This window comes from Dendroctonus ponderosae, unplaced genomic scaffold, assembly GCF_020466585.1.
Source record: "Dendroctonus ponderosae isolate FM_Combo_2020 unplaced genomic scaffold, Dpon_F_20191213v2 Dpon_F_20191213_5, whole genome shotgun sequence".
Lineage (NCBI taxonomy): Eukaryota > Metazoa > Arthropoda > Insecta > Coleoptera > Curculionidae > Dendroctonus > Dendroctonus ponderosae.
This window is the reverse complement of record NW_026018715.1, coordinates 13,342,444-13,358,497: the sequence shown is the minus strand read 5'-3', so window position 1 is coordinate 13,358,497 and position 16,054 is coordinate 13,342,444. Positions and strand designations below refer to the sequence as shown.

Here is a 16,054-nt window from a genome sequence, read left to right as displayed (position 1 = left end):
AAATAATATATTAGTAACTTTTTGCGTGTTAGTGGTGTTATATATAGACACAAAAAGTATTACGTACTAAGAAAACCTATTATTATTTTATTTATTTCATGCCAATTAAATATTAGAAACAAATATTTAAAAAACAATATTTGAGAAATACTTTCTTTTGATCTGAAATATTTAGCAAACATGTAAATATTTCCTAAATTTGTATGTAATATTTTGTGCTATCTGGGATAAATTTTAAGCTTTTACTTTAAATTGCGCACTTTTTATGCCAAACATCGGTTTAGAAATGTTTAATTTTTGGCCCATATTTATGAAACTATTTGAACGGCTGGAACGTAACTAAAAACTATCGGTGAAATAAAAAAATATACCACTTTAGAAAGAGCTTTTATTACATTTTCAAACAGAACCATTAACACCTACAACTACTAGAATACACTTAAAAGCGTTAATAAATTAAATTGTACGCCAGTCGTATTACATTTACCCTGTTTCAGAGGAAGATGCGTTAATTTTTCAGATAAAATCTAAGCTCGATTCATTTATACAACCGTTTTCAAGAGAATCTGGTAAAAAACCCTAATTTATTGACTTTTTTGGAGCTTTTCAGGTGTTTGCCCATCGCGTTTGCACATAGAGATGATTGTCTCTGTTAAGTCTTGTTAATCTCAAATAGAAAACATTCTTCGTGGCAATGAAAGCATTTCATATTAAGCAAATTCCTTAACTAAGATTCCCAATCACAATTAGATTGCTATTTTAATTGCCTAAACTTCGCGTTGGTAAGAAGTAGATAATAAACGTAAAAAGCAGCATGCAATAACAAAATCGCGCAAAAAATATATCATACACATTCATTCAGTTTGTTCAATATGTTGGCAAATAAGCAAAACTTGAATGAAAACCGTTCTTGCGTAAGACCGAAAAAGAGCGTAAAACATGTCGGTTGATAAGCCGTTTGAGAATTACTCAGTTTGGGCTTTACGAGTCAACTAGATTTGGGTGAAGACATTGAAGGTACACTCAAATGCATATTTTGCCACTATTGTGAAAGAAATTAGTCAATCAACTGGCTGTATTTAACAATGATACGTATTTTTTGTACTTTAAGAGACTTCAATCTGCCTTAGCAGGCAGTCGAATACTGAAATGTTTTACAAACTAGTTCATAAAATAGAATTTCCGTCTAACAGGTATATTTACAGTATATAAAGGAGTAAAAACCAAAACTTGAGTATATAGCTTCAGTTTTATGTAACAAGATAAATACAGTCTTCATAAATGTTAACATAAACATACAATAGCATTTTACCTTATCTAGAACATCAACTATTTTTACATAAAACCTTTTTTTTACAACGGCGAAATACAGTTAGAATTCCAGTGTCACAATTGTCGAGCAAATGATAAAATCAGTGTACATTTTTTTCTTAAATATACTTTTCTGTCGATAACGTTATACATAAACAGGTATAAATAGTGGCAATGTGTGACTAGATAGTAGTTGCTACAGCATGAAAACGACCTCATTTCTCACTTACACTTGCTGGCTGCTCTGGTTCCTCTTCTTTGTCGTGTTTGCGGAACAACAGAGGACACATTCCCAAAAAACAGCCTATCGTCACGCCAAGCACTCGGCCGAAATTGGCCGCATTTCGGGAACAATTCATATCCATCTGGACGGGAGAAAGTTTTGGGGGGCTGAATCCCACCCGGTTGGCCATTCGTTCCACGTAAAACGCGGACCCAATTCCGATTATATCGGACAGGGTGTTACCTAGAGCGGCAGCCCCCATAGTTGTTAAACAGAAATAGGATCCTAAGTATAAGTCGATGTAATCGCCCTGGAAATAATTTTTTTCTCGGGTTCAATCAATGTTTTCAAAGCTGAAAGAGTTGAGTCTTTGTTGAATGCGCAATACTTACAAAAAACAGCATGAAAAAGTTGTCCAAAAATCCAAATCCAACGAAAGGAATGGAATTTGCAATCGCAACTGAAAGGTTTAAATAAATATGAGCCAAACCATCCAGGAGCGTTTATAACTTGACTTACTATCTATGAGATTTCTAGTTGTGGGTCTGGGCACCGACTCAGCTGGAACAAAATGCGATGTAAAAAATACGCAAAAACGTAGTTTGGAGCTTTTAAAGCGCATGCAGAATGGCGTGTGTTAAACGAAGAAAATGCCCGTTTTAGTCTCGCTTACCTAAGTTATTACCTGCTTTCCACGTAGTGGAAAATATCTGAATAAACGTATGGATGTATTAGTAAATGATAAAATCCCGTTACAATGACCAAGAGCAAATGCAAATGAAGAAATGGATGCCAAATGCGGCGCCCACCACCAAAACCTTGCAAAAAACTGTGAAGATGTGCCTACCAAATTTCTTCTGTAACCAATCTTCGGGAAAAGGGCAGTATGTGCCTGTAGGGTCAACGTCGCCCAGTTTGGGCAGTTTGGCAGGCCGCCCAAATTTACTTCTCCATCTCGATGCCGCTAGCTGACCTTTAAATTAGTTGCTGATATGTAATAAAATAAAAAATCAATAAACATAAATAAACCAAAAAATTTGCTTGATAAAAATAGGCGGTGGTTAGTTTTTGCTCTTTACTCGCAAAGGCACCAAAAATTAGGAATGGGTGACACAGTGGATTTTCAGGTGTTCACGCAGCGACACCGATAAGTCCAAAGGAATCGATTGAGCTCAAAAAACACGCATGTGAAATTTTTATTTTCGGTCGAAATTTTCCAAGGATGGAGGTCGATTATTTGGAAAAATAAAAATTTTCTCAAAATGTTTTAAATTTCACATTATTTTCAGCTCACGGACGCGAGGAATGCGTCGAACTCTTTGAAAAACATGGCAGAAGCTTCAGATGCGAAATAATAAACATTTTCGGCACATTTTAAGCGTTTTTGAGCGTTCATGATCTTTAGCCGATGATTCCTTCCTTATTATTAACCCAAACACTTTATAAATGCGTATTTATGACCGTCTTACGTCGAAAGTTATCGATTGAGCTAAAAAAACCCGCATGTAAAATTTTCATTTTTGGTCGAAATTTTCCAAGGGCGGAGGTCGATTTTTTGAAAAAATTAAAAATTTTTCAAAATGTCTTAAATTTCACATTATTTTCAGCTCACGGACACGAGGAATGTTTCGAGATAGTTTCAGATTCGAAATAATTATTTCCAATGTACAGGGTGATTTTACCCCCCTGATTTTTTGTGGTGCGCCACTGATTTCAAACATTTTTTTTTAACTAATTGATCAGTTTAGAACCTTTTTAGCCTCCAACACTTTCCTGAACCTGCCACCGTTTTCCAGCCAAATGCAAATTAAAGAAAGCCGCTTCAACACCCATTGCCTCAGCAAGAAAGCGTTTGCGGACAAATTTTCTGGGTATAAACTTTTCTGCAATTTTTTCGCATTTGCTCCCCCCAATCAATAGAAAGCAGCGAAATAAACAAAGTTTTGTGAGTGTTGTGTAACTTTTGCTGCAACCAAGTGAACACAAAACTGCCAGGGCTTTGTGCCGGCAACATCCTAGCAAAGCCCTCACCTTCGTACTCATCTTTGATCAATTTGGACCTGTACTCATGCAATGCTGATGTTAAAGTGGACCTTTCCTCATCGTTCAGCCTCAGAACCAGCTCCTGAGCCTGCAACTTGGAGAGCCCCTGCAGGGTGCTTGTGGTCTCGGCATGGCCTGCTGTGCCTGCCAGCAGGGAGTCCACACGCAAATTCCGCCTGCTCACCAAATAACTGTGATTCGAATAAGTTGTAATTTTAGAATTCAGCGAACACTCATGGACTTTCAAAGTCCGTTTGCACAAATGGAACATTGTGTGAGATCTGATGTGGTTTATTGACATTGTTCTGGCTGTAAGACGCACTACACTTAAATACTTAAACAAATGTTCTTAGATTTAAATTATATTTAAAAATCGAGTTTGATGGTAAAGGATAGTAGTAACATAACCTAAGATTTGAGGTTGACAAGTTTCCACTGACACACATTGACCTACTTAACGTGATGATTCATCGTTCTATCGACGTTTACCATGACTATGACGTCAGCGGAAGACGGTCAAACGTGGTTGCCTCACTTCCCATAAATTCCTTGCAATATGCAGAGCGGATGATTTATTTTTTGAAGTGGTGCTAGTTCCTCTTAAATTCCATTACTGATTACTACTCTTATTCAAACATTTTATTTTAGGAAAGCGCATGAGAATAATGGCACAATTCGCCGAATTAAACAAATAATAATAGGAGTAAAAGTTGCTGGCAACCAGTTATGCACGATTGTGTGATCTGTTGTAGTCGTCAGCAGCGATCGGCCAACATCATCGGTCACGTGACCGGTTTTATGTCTACGTGTTCGACGTGCAAGCCAAAAATCTTTCAAAGTACCGTACAAAAAGCATTGGCGAATGCCACTTTCTCGAGTCTCAGCCCCATTAAAACACCGTAGACGTACGAAAACGATCATTTATTCCAAGTGCCGTTGGTTCTAAAGCCCTTCGAAATGGGGAGTAAGTATTTGCCCACATTTGCCATCGTTTTGTCGCTTTTATTCCGCATCTAATAACCTCTTAGTTGGGGCATTAGGCGAATTTTTGTGGGCTTTTCTGGCTGCGTGTCTACGTGGTACCGATCAGTGCACTAATTCTGTTGTTTTCATCTTTTCCAGTAAAATTCTTGGAGGTGATCAAGCCGTTCTGCAGCATTTTGCCTGAAATTGCCAAACCAGAACGAAAGGTGAGCATCGCTTAGAAAACATCTGTTTGCTCCTAGTATTTCACACCTTTGACCGATATTTTGGCTAGTTTATATCCACGGGAGATTCAGCAGGGCTTTTCAGCAGTTTATTTCAATATTTTCATTCAAAATTCATCAACAGCTGTTTCCTAACATGCTATGTTAAAAGCCAACCAGTTGAATGGTTTTAAGCTACTACTTTTGAACAAATAGCTTGGTTCCTATAATTTCTGCATAGAAACCAACAGGAAAACCCATGAAGAACCTAATTTTTCCAAAAACAAAGCCATTTTTCACTCAGGCAGGCTCTGCTCTACTTTTACATTCTCACTGCTCAAGCGGAGCTCTTGTCGATTGCATAGTGGTTTTAGGCAGGCAGAAACATTGCAAGGAAGCTTCAAGTCAAAACTAATGATTTGTATTCTTGAAATTTCCAGATCCAATTCAGGGAGAAGGTGTTATGGACTGCAATCACACTGTTTATCTTCTTAGTATGCTGTCAGGTAAGATGGGGCTGTAGAACAGCTTGAATCAGCTCTAGAGAGTACGCAGTTTGATAGATTTTTCGTTAAATACAGTAAAATTCATTGGGGGCCAACAAAGCAACGGTTAACAATCCATGAAAGTCAAAAATTTCACAATTATTTTAGTGTCTCTTTAAACGGAAAATCAATTAAATTATCGTCATCTTCCAATTTGAAAGTGGTTAACTCGACTCAGGAAATAATGGACTTTTATTGACCGAAGATAGTGGCTTTCTTTTATTTATTTTGTTACCAGTTGAGGAGATTAAATGTTTCATATTCATGTATTCTTTGCTTTTGTGTGCATAATAATCTGTTATGATTATTTTATTCGGTTGTTGCTTGCGTTGTTTAAAGTTCTCTTACGCAAAGAGTTAGCGATTGTTACCCACCTTTGCACCTTATTTCTAATTTTCAATCTTAATTTTCATCAATGAACCCCAAAAATTTCCTCTTTAAACACCTTCAGATTTTTGTTCCTTTCGAAAATACTGCTGACGCATTTTTGTTTCAAACATTTCGTTTTTTTTTTTAAATCAAAGTCATGTTCATGAGTCCGAAAGCGCTCTAATTTTCGGTTCAGAACGGTCTCGTAAACCTCATCCGCATGCTAAGTTGGACTTTTGTTTGCAGATTCCACTTTTCGGAATAATGAGTTCAGATTCAGCGGATCCGTTCTACTGGATTCGAGTTATCCTGGCCTCAAACCGAGGAACGCTTATGGAACTGGGTATTTCACCAATTGTCACGTCTGGACTGATTATGCAGTTGTTGGCCGGCGCAAAGATTATTGAAGTCGGCGACACCCCCAAGGACAGAGCTCTGTTCAATGGGGCGCAAAAACGTAAGTTTGGTTTGAAACAAACCAGCTAATTCCTTGCAAATGAAAAATCACTGAAAGTTTTTTGTTCTTTTCAGTGTTTGGAATGGTTATCACCGTGGGACAAGCGATCGTGTATGTAATGACGGGAATGTATGGCGACCCGGCTGAAATTGGAGCTGGAGTGTGTCTACTGATCATCATTCAACTGTTTGTGGCGGGTCTGATTGTGCTTTTACTCGATGAGCTGTTGCAAAAAGGATACGGATTGGGCTCGGGTATATCGCTGTTCATTGCCACCAATATCTGCGAAACCATCATCTGGAAAGCATTCTCGCCAGCCACAGTCAACACTGGAAGAGGAACCGAATTTGAGGGAGCCGTCATTGCGTTGTTCCACTTGCTCACCACCCGCCAAGACAAAATCCGAGCGCTCCGTGAGGCGTTTTATCGCCAAAACTTGCCTAATCTCATGAACCTGCTGGCCACTGTCCTGGTGTTTGCTATAGTGATATACTTCCAAGGATTCAGAGTGGATTTGCCAATCAAGAGCGCCAGATACCGCGGCCAATACTCCAGCTACCCGATCAAGCTTTTCTATACTTCGAATATCCCCATCATTCTCCAGTCCGCTTTGGTGTCGAACTTGTACGTAATTTCGCAGATGTTGGCCGTGAAGTTCCAAGGAAACATCCTGATTAACTTGCTGGGAGTTTGGGCGGATGTTGGAGGCGGCGGTCCAGCCAGGTCTTACCCAATTGGAGGTTTATGCTACTATCTTTCACCCCCCGAGAGCGTTAGTCACATTTTAGAAGATCCAGTACATGCTCTGCTCTACATCGTCTTCATGTTGGGATCCTGTGCCTTTTTCTCCAAAACTTGGATCGAAGTGTCGGGCAGTTCAGCCAAAGACGTAGCCAAACAGCTCAAAGAACAACAGATGGTGATGAGAGGACATCGGGACAACTCAATGATCCACGAACTGAACCGCTACATTCCAACTGCTGCAGCTTTCGGTGGTCTCTGTATCGGCGCTTTGTCCGTTTTGGCCGACTTCTTGGGCGCAATCGGTTCGGGCACGGGTATTCTACTGGCCGTTACCATCATCTACCAGTACTTCGAAATCTTCGTCAAGGAACAAAGTGAAATGGGTGGAATGGGAGCGCTTTTGTTCTAAGGCCCTTGACTGAGCCGCGTGTGATGTTGGTGCCCAAGACGCAAATGTGTGTGTGCGATTAGTAATATTTTTCAATAGATTCTAGATAGGTGTAATATACTGCAAGGGTGTATACAATTCTGTACAAAGTACATGTTTTTTTGTACTGGACTTGTTACGAACGAAAAATATATTTTCATTGTATATTTACATGCTTTTGCGTTTGGTAAGTTAGTTGTATTTTTTATTTTTACATCATTGTCATTATGATTGCATATCCATACGGTTGTGTATGAGTTTCTCGTGTATGAGGAGTAATTTATTGAATAAAGTTAATTTTATGACAATTTTTCATAAAGTTTGGTTTTTATTTCTTTATCCTCGCTTTACCCAGCCAGCGTGAAAATGCTCAAAAAGCAAAAAGTGGGCCTGGGTAACAGTGGATTTTCAGGKGTWCACACGGCRACACCGATAGCGCTTGCCTTATTGATACGATTGATAAWTTTTTCYAAAGGGTGGGKGTCGATTTTTTGRAAAAAATTCWAWTTTGTCAAAATGTSTTAAATTTTACATYATTTTCAGCTCASGGATGTGGGGAATGCATYGAACTCATTAAAAAACATGGTAGAAGCTGCAGATCYGAAATAATAGACATTTTCGRYWCATTTTAAGCGTTTTTKARCTTTCACGATMTTTAGMCGACGATTTCTTCATTATTATTGACCCAAACACTTTATAAATGCGTCTTTGTGATYTTCTTGCGTCGAAAAGAATCGACTGAGCTCAGAAAACCTTCATGTAAAATTTTGATTTTTGGTCGACATTTTTTCTATGGTAAGGGTCGATTTTTTGAAAAAAATTAAATGTTTTCAAAATGTCTTAAATTTTACATCATTTTCAGCTMACGGATGTGGGGAATRCATCGAACTCATTAAAAAACATGGTAGAAGCTGCAGATCTGAAATAATAGACATTTTCGACTCATTTTAAGCGTTTTTTAACTTTCACGATCTWTRGACGACGATTTCTTCMTTATTATTGACCCWAACACTYGMTAWATGCGTCTTTGTGATTTTCTTGCGTCGAAAAGAATCGACTAAGCTCAGAAAACCTTTATGTAAAATTTTGRTTTWWWRAAAAAAWATAAATGTTTTMAMAATGTCTTAAATTTTACATCATGTTCGGCTTACGGATGTRAGGAATGCATCAAACTCATTGAAAAACATGGTAGAAGTTTCAGATCCGAAATAATAGACATTTTCGACACACTTTAAGCGTTTTTCGAGCGTTCACGATCTTTAACCGACGATTTCATTCTTGTTATCGACCCAAACGCTTTATAAATGAATCTTTGTGATTTTCTTACATCGAAAGGAATCGATTGAGCTCAAAAAACAAATCTAAATTTTCGATTTTTGGCCGAAATTCTTTCAAGGGTGGAGGCCGATTTTTTTTAAATTAAAATTTTCTTAAAAAAGTTCTTAAATTTTACAACATTTTCAGCTCACGGATGTGAGGAATGCATCGAACTCAATAAAAAACATGGTAGAAGCTGCAGATCCGAAATAATAGACATTTTCGGCACATTTTAAGCGTTTTTGAGCTTTCACGATCTTTAGCCGACGATTTCTTCATTATTATTGACCCAAACACTTTATAAATGCGTCTTTGTGATCTTCCGTCGAAAAGAATCAAATGAGCTCAGAAAACCTTCATATAAAATTTTGATTTTTGGTCGACATTTTTCCTATGGTGGAGGTCGATTTTTTGAAAAATGAAAAATGTCTCAAAATTTCTTAAATTTCGCATTATTTTCAGCTCACGGACCCGAGGAATGCACCGAACTCATTGAAAAACATGGTAGAAGCTTCAGATCCGAAATAATAGACATGTTCGGCACATTTTAAGCGTATTTGAGCGTTCAGGATCTTTAGCCGACGATTTCTTCCTTATTATTAACCCAAACAAATAGGGTAAGGGTCGATTTTTTGAAAAAAATTAAATGTTTTGAAAATGTCTTAAATTTTACATCATTTTTAGCTCACGGATGTGGGGAATGCATCGAACTCAGTATAAAACATGCTAGAAGTTTCAGATCCGAAATAATAGACATTTTCGGAACGCTTTAAGCGTTTTTCGAGCGGTCACGATTTCTTCCTTGTTATTGACCCAAACACTTTATAAATGCATTTTTGTGACCTTCTTACATCGAAACAAATTGATTGAGCTCAAAAAACACGCATGTAAATTTTTGATTTTTGGCCGAAATTCTTCCAAGGGAGGAGGTAAATTTTCTCAAAATGTCTTAAATTTTGCATCATTTTCAGCTCACGGACGCGAGGAATTTTGGCCCATTTTCGGAAAAATTAAAATTTTCTCAGTGGAATCAGTAGGCAAGTATTTTGAGCACTTTCGTTCGTGCGGCTTTATAACGTAAATAATCCCTGCCGAGAGGGTCAGAAGCATATGATAACTGTACATGGCCTTCACGAACTGCAATCCGAAGTCTTCCATCTTGAATTAAATTAAATGTTAAGTGTTGTTCAAAGTGCCGTGCCGTAAGAATTCAGGCATTAACACACTAGTGTCTTAAGACACACTATTACCCAGGCCTATCAAAAAGTCCACGCCATCGCAACACTGAAAAAAAAACTTGCTGCTATACACGCGCAATTAAAGTTTTTTTCTTTAAAATTTGTTGATTAATAAACGCAGATATTTCTTAATTACATCTTTATCAATCTGTTGCCCTCCGACCTCAGTCCGGGCTTATCCGCCGCAGCGACATTTCAGTTCAGTTAAGCAAAAGTATTAAGACCTAGTCGTATTATCGCGTTTTTACTCCTTTATAACTTTTTATTTTTTTACAATGAATCGAGCTTTAAGTGGATCAGCCTTATATCTAAGGACTTTTCGTCGCATAAACAGTATAAGGTGTTTTAGTGCGGCCAAACCTGATCAGCCGCTGTTTCCCCACAAAGATGAATTCCCTAATCGGCATATCGGGCCTAGGGATAGTGATATTATCGTTATGTTGGATACTATCGGGTTTAAGGTTTGTGCAACGTTTCTAACGAGGAATGAAAAGCTCGATTTTTTGCCTTAAATGAACACTAGATTTTGATGAGCAGGAAAAGTTTGCGCGAGTAATGGGATTTCAAGCGGTAACGAAGCAAAAGTCTGTTTTTTAAAATAGCCGACGTTTTGTCATATTTATTTGCGCATCCTCAGGGCCTCAACAGAACATTCCCCGAAGATGAGAAAATAAATATGGCAAAACGTTGGCTATTTTAAAAACACACTCTTGTTTTTACGCCGATCTAAACCCTCTAACTAGTGCAAACTGTATTGCTAATCAGCCTCGTTCCTAATTAATTATTTTTTTACCTTCTGTGGTTTTCCTTCGTTCTCATCTTAATCGCAGACTTTGGACCAGTTGACCGAACAGGCCGTTCCAAAGAATATTTCCTTAAATAAGCCCTTGGACATTGAAGAACCTTTGGGTAAGAGTTTATTAAATTTATATGCCTTCTAAGAGTTGGGATTTAGCAAGAGTTGGCCGCAAATATGATGAAAAGCGTGTATTTTTTGGAAAATCTTGACTAAAATCCTGTGCTGGAACATGCACAAACTAGTTACTACTTGGGAGTGACGCGAAAACGCATTTATCCATTCTGTTAAGAAATTTGCTGCAATTTATTTCTCAATCAGCTTTTATATTTAAAAAATTACACACAATTTATTTGTGCATTTATTATTGTCATAACACGATAATTAATGTTGATGTTGATTAGTCTTCGTGGGGGTCGAATGAGATAAAAAGCTGTTGTTTTCTGCTTCAGAAGTTAGGAAAATGCTGGTATCAATGACGTCTTAAGCAAATCGTAAAATTTCAGACAAAAATAAAACAAGTTTGCTCTTGTACGAGATCCAAAAACATTACATTTACTTGCATGATTTTCCATGGACTTTTTTTAAAGGGATTTGTTAATGTTTGGCGTTTAAAATTCAATTTCTGTTTCTCTCTTGTTTCTCTTGACGAATTCGTTTTTGCATTTTTTCATTTTGTTTTAAGGCGAATACGAGCTGATTAACCGTATTCGAAGCATCGCCGAACGGAACAAAATTTGGCGATCTTACATCGGCATGGGCTACCACAACTGTTGCGTTCCGCACACCATTATGCGGAATATTTTCGAAAACCCTGGCTGGACCACCCAGTATACGCCTTACCAGCCGGAGGTAAGCCATACAGGGTGTTTGATCGAATGTGGGCTAAAATACAAGGAATTTGAGAAATGCTTATCTAAACTACCATGTTCAGCAAATGAGCAGTTTCCAATATACAGTGCTTTCATGTTTTAATAAAAACCCCAGAGGAACTACCAAACACTCTGTATATTATACCGTGGGCCCCAGAAGAAATAATAATTCACTTAAAATTCAAATGGCTGTTTTTGCTGAAAAAATGTTTTTTATGGAATTGATGTATACAGCGTGGTTCAACAATGCGTTACGACCAACTGTTTTTTCAAATAGAAGCACGTATACCGACCGTTCTTGTTTGCTTGCTTGTTTCAAGTTACTGCTTGCTTTTGGTATAGCGAGCGACCATTTTGGAGAATTAAATTTTACTGGTTGACTGATTTTTGCCAATTTTGAGGCCCGCGTTTATCAACCTGTAAAAATTCGGGATTGTGGACTTTTGTTTTGAAACTTTCAGTATATTTAGACTCGACCATTTTCTCATGGCGAGGAAGATTTCAAGTTGCTGCTTGCAAGAGTTTCGAAGATGCAAATTTTTAAAGAAGGCAGAAACCTGAATTTTGAGATAAGCATTTACTAAGCAAGTAAAAATTTGGATTCTGGCCAGTCCTTATGAAACTTTCAGCATTTTTAGGCTGATGTCTAAGCTGAAGATCGGGAAAGATTAAAGGTGCGACTGGCGTTAGTTTGGAAGATACGAATTTTTAAAAGAAGGAGCGCAGTTTGGTAATGACTTTTTTATCTCCATATTTGATAAGCCGGCAAAAATCAAGGTTCTGGTGGATTCATATGAAACTTTCAATATCAATCTCGATTGAAGCGTTTTTTAACTACGATAAAAATCTACAGTTATAACTTGCCTCAGTTTGAAAAATGCGAGTTTTGAAAAGAAGGTGCGCAGTTTGCTAATAACTTGCATTTTTGTCTCCATATATGCTACGCCAGCAAAAATCAATGTCCTGGACGATTGATATGAAACTTTCAATATCTTTCGATTGAAGTGTTTTCTAAGTACCGTAAAAATCTCCAGTTACAACTTGCTTCCGTTTGGGAAACGCGAATTTTGAAAAGAAGGAGTGCAGTTTGGTAATAACTTGCATTTTTATCTCCACATTTGCTAAGCCAGCAAAAATCAGGGTTCTGGACGATTGATACGAAACTTTCAATATCTTTCGATTGGCGTGTTTTCTAACTACGGTAAAAATATCCAGTCAGAACTTGCTTCAGTTTGGGAAATGCGAATTTTCAAAAGAAGGAGCGCAGTTTGTTAATAACTTAAATTTTTAACTCCACATTTACTAAGCCAGCAAAAATCAGGGTTCTGGACGATTGATATGAAACTTTCAATATCTTTCGATTGAAGTGTTTTCTAAGTACCGTAAAAATCTCCAGTTATAACTTGCTTCCGTTTGGGAAATGCAAATTTTCAAAAGATGGAGTGCAGTTTGTTAATAACTTGCATTTGTATCTCCACATTTGCTAAGCCAGCAAAAATCAGGGTTCTGGACGATTGATATGAAACTTTCAATATCTTTCGATTGAAGTGTTTTCTAAGTACCGTAAATATCTCCAGTTATAACTTGCTTCCGTTTGGGAAACGCGAATTTTGAAAAGAAGGAGTGCAGTTTGCTAATAACTCCATTTTCATCTCCATATGTGCTAAGCCAGAAAAAATCAGGGGCTGGACGATTGATATCAAACTTTCAATATCTTTCGATTGAAGTGTTTTCTAACTACGACAAAAAGGTCCAGTTATAACTTGCTTCAGTTTGGAAAATGCGAATTTTGAAAAAAAGGAGCGCAGTTTGCTAATAGCTTGCATTTTTATCTCCATATTTGCTAAGCCAGAAAAAATCAGGGGCTGGACGATTGACATCAAACTTTCAATATCTTTCGATTGAAGTGTTTTCTAACTACGACAAAAAGGTCCAGTTATAACTTGCTTCAGTTTGGAAAATGCGAATTTTGAAAAAAAGGAGCGCAGTTTGCTAATAGCTTGCATTTTTATCTCCATATTTGCTAAGCCAGAAAAAATCAGGGGCTGGACGATTGACATCAAACTTTCAATATCTTTCGATTGAAATGTTTTCTAACTACGACAAAAAGGTCCAGTTATAACTTGCTTCAATTTGGAAAATGCGAATTTAGAAAAAAGGAGCGCAGTTTGCTAATAGCTTGCTTGCATTTTTATCTCCATATTTGCTAAGTCAGCAAAAATCAAGGATCTGGACGATTAATATGAAACTTTCAATATCTTTCGATCGAAGTGTTTTCTAACTACAATAAAAATCTCCAGTTATAACTTCCTTCAGTTGGGAAAATGCGAATTTTGGAAAAAAGGAGCTTTCTAACTACGATAAAAATCTCAAATTATAACTTGCTTTAGTTTAGAAAATGCAAATTTTTAAACGAGGGAGTTTGGTAACTTTTTCAAGTAAAGTAAATACTTGCTTCATTATGGAAAATGCATGTGAAAAAAATCGCATTAGCAAATAAAATTAACTAGTACGAACTCTTTTCCAAAAAAACAGTCCTTTGCATCTAGACTTATATCTGGGCCTCAGTCAATAATCTGTTATTTGCCACTTTTTGGATTTTGGAGGAAATTTTGCGTTGCTTGTTAACCCAACCCGTTGACTCCTTAGGTGGCCCAGGGCAGACTGGAAGGCCTCCTGAACTACCAAACAATGGTATCCGAGCTGACCGGCTTAGAGGTAGCAAACGCCTCACTTTTAGATGAAGGCACCGCTGCAGCAGAAGCGCTCTCTTTGTGCTACAGACAAAACAAGAGGCGCAAGTTGCTGCTTTCTGATAAACTGCATCCGCAGACCATTTCCGTGGTCCAAACCAGGTAAACTAACAAACTCGCGTAAAAAAACTTGGCATAGTTGGTTGGTTCTGGTCGCAGGTTGAACTCCTTGGGCCTGCAAGTGGAAGTGGTGAATGTATTTGAAGCGGATTTCACCAATCGGGACGTATCTGGGGTTCTTTTCCAATATCCAGATACCGAAGGAAATGTGCTGGATTTCAGCCAAGTGGCTGAAGACGCTCATGCCAATGGTAGGCGAAACTCAAGCGAATCAACTAACACAAATGGGTTCAATTAATGTCAGGTAGTCTGGTCTGTTGCGCTACCGATCTCCTAAGTCTCACGCTTTTGCGGCCACCAAGCGAATTTGGCGCTGACATAGCGATTGGAACGTCCCAAAGACTGGGCGTGCCTTTAGGCTACGGCGGTCCTCATGCTGGATTCTTCGCCTGCAACCAATCGCTGGTCCGCTTGATGCCCGGCAGGATGATTGGGGTGACCAGGGATGCGGCTGGACGAGACGGATATCGCCTAGCTTTGCAAACACGAGAGCAGCACATCCGAAGAGACAAGGCGACCAGCAATATCTGCACTGCTCAGGCATTGCTGGCTAACATGTCGGCAATGTTTGCAGTGTATCACGGACCGCAAGGGCTCAAGGATATTGCTACAAAAATTCACCACTTTGCCTTGGTAAGCTTCGCCTTGTTTCATCGGGGCAAGAGCCCTGAGGCTAGCTCCAAAAAATTGATTGCAATAAAATATGAATTCTCAGACTATGAAGGCTTCACGGCCGGTTAAATCACATTTAGGAATGTTTTCCGGGCTTCGAAGCCGTGGTCTATGGGAATTTCTTCCTGACGTTTCGTCCACAACTGCGGTGGACATTATCAAAGGCGATGAGGCAGTGGGCGAACGGATCTCCCGTGCTTCTCGACTACGACTGATGATCACCAGCCTTAGTCGGAAAGCACGGGAGATCACTTCGCCCATGTATGCTACGCCAGCAAAAACCAATGTCCTGGACGATTGATATGAAACTTTCAATATCTTTCGATTAAAGTGTTTTCTAAGTACCGTAAAAATCTCCAGTTATAACTTGCTTCCGTTTGGGAAAAGCGAATTTTGAAAAGAAGGAGTGCAGTTTGGTAATAACTTGCATTTTTATCTCCAGATTTGCTAAGCCAGCAAAAATCAGGGTTCTGGACGATTGATACGAAACTTTCAATATCTTTCGATTGACGTGTTTTCTAACTAGGATAAAAATCGCCAGTTATAATTTGCTTCAGTTTGGGAAATGCGAATTTTCAACAGAAGGAGCGCAGTTTGTTAATAACTTGCATTTTTATCTCCACATTTGCTAAGCCAGCAAAAATCAGTGTTCAGGACGATTGATATGAAACGTTCAATATCTTTCGATTGAAGTGTTTTCTAAGTACCATAAAAATCTCCGGTTATAACTTGCTTGCGTTTGGGAAACGCGAATTTTTAAAAAAAGGAGCGCAGTTTCTTAATAACTTGCATTTTTATCTCCACATTTGCTAAGCCAGCAAAAATCATGGTTCTGGACGATTGATATGAAACTTTTAATATCTTTCGATTGAAGTGTTTTCTAAGTACCGTAAAAATCTCCAGTTATAACTTGCTTCAGTTTGGGAAATGAGAATTTTCAAAAGAAGGAGCGCATTTTGTTAATAACTTGCATTTTTATC

General features: G+C 38.1%; 3 protein-coding genes across 4 annotated transcripts; 2 read left to right on the top strand and 1 right to left on the bottom strand.

Moving 5' to 3' along the window:
* Positions 1 to 370: 370 nt before the first annotated feature.
* LOC109545451 (transmembrane protein 65) lies at positions 371 to 4,056 on the bottom strand. Of its 2 annotated transcripts, XM_019916158.2 has the most exons (5): positions 3,566 to 4,055; positions 2,382 to 2,507; positions 2,054 to 2,095; positions 1,927 to 1,994; positions 371 to 1,844 (listed from the first exon to the last, which is right to left on the bottom strand). In XM_019916158.2, exons 1-5 carry the CDS (start codon positions 3,876 to 3,878, stop codon positions 1,527 to 1,529), a joined length of 867 nt encoding a protein of 288 aa, XP_019771717.2. In that variant the 5' UTR covers positions 3,879 to 4,055; the 3' UTR covers positions 371 to 1,526. The 2 variants fall into 2 exon arrangements, with proteins under 2 accessions (XP_019771717.2, XP_019771720.2); XM_019916161.2 differs by lacking the exon at positions 2,382 to 2,507 and having other exon boundaries at positions 3,566 to 4,056.
* A 328-nt stretch (positions 4,057 to 4,384) lies between these two features.
* Positions 4,385 to 7,625, top strand: LOC125504632 (protein transport protein Sec61 subunit alpha). The gene is made up of 5 exons (XM_048666904.1): positions 4,385 to 4,541; positions 4,700 to 4,767; positions 5,205 to 5,270; positions 5,925 to 6,135; positions 6,210 to 7,625. Exons 1-5 carry the CDS (start codon positions 4,535 to 4,537, stop codon positions 7,286 to 7,288), a joined length of 1,431 nt encoding a protein of 476 aa, XP_048522861.1. The 5' UTR covers positions 4,385 to 4,534; the 3' UTR covers positions 7,289 to 7,625.
* Positions 7,626 to 10,013: 2,388 nt separating this feature from the next.
* On the top strand, positions 10,014 to 15,605 carry LOC109545530 (glycine dehydrogenase (decarboxylating), mitochondrial). The gene is made up of 7 exons (XM_048666794.1): positions 10,014 to 10,322; positions 10,692 to 10,770; positions 11,343 to 11,509; positions 14,179 to 14,384; positions 14,442 to 14,593; positions 14,647 to 15,126; positions 15,601 to 15,605. Exons 1-7 carry the CDS (start codon positions 10,137 to 10,139, stop codon positions 15,603 to 15,605), a joined length of 1,275 nt encoding a protein of 424 aa, XP_048522751.1. The 5' UTR covers positions 10,014 to 10,136.
* Positions 15,606 to 16,054: the final 449 nt, after the last annotated feature.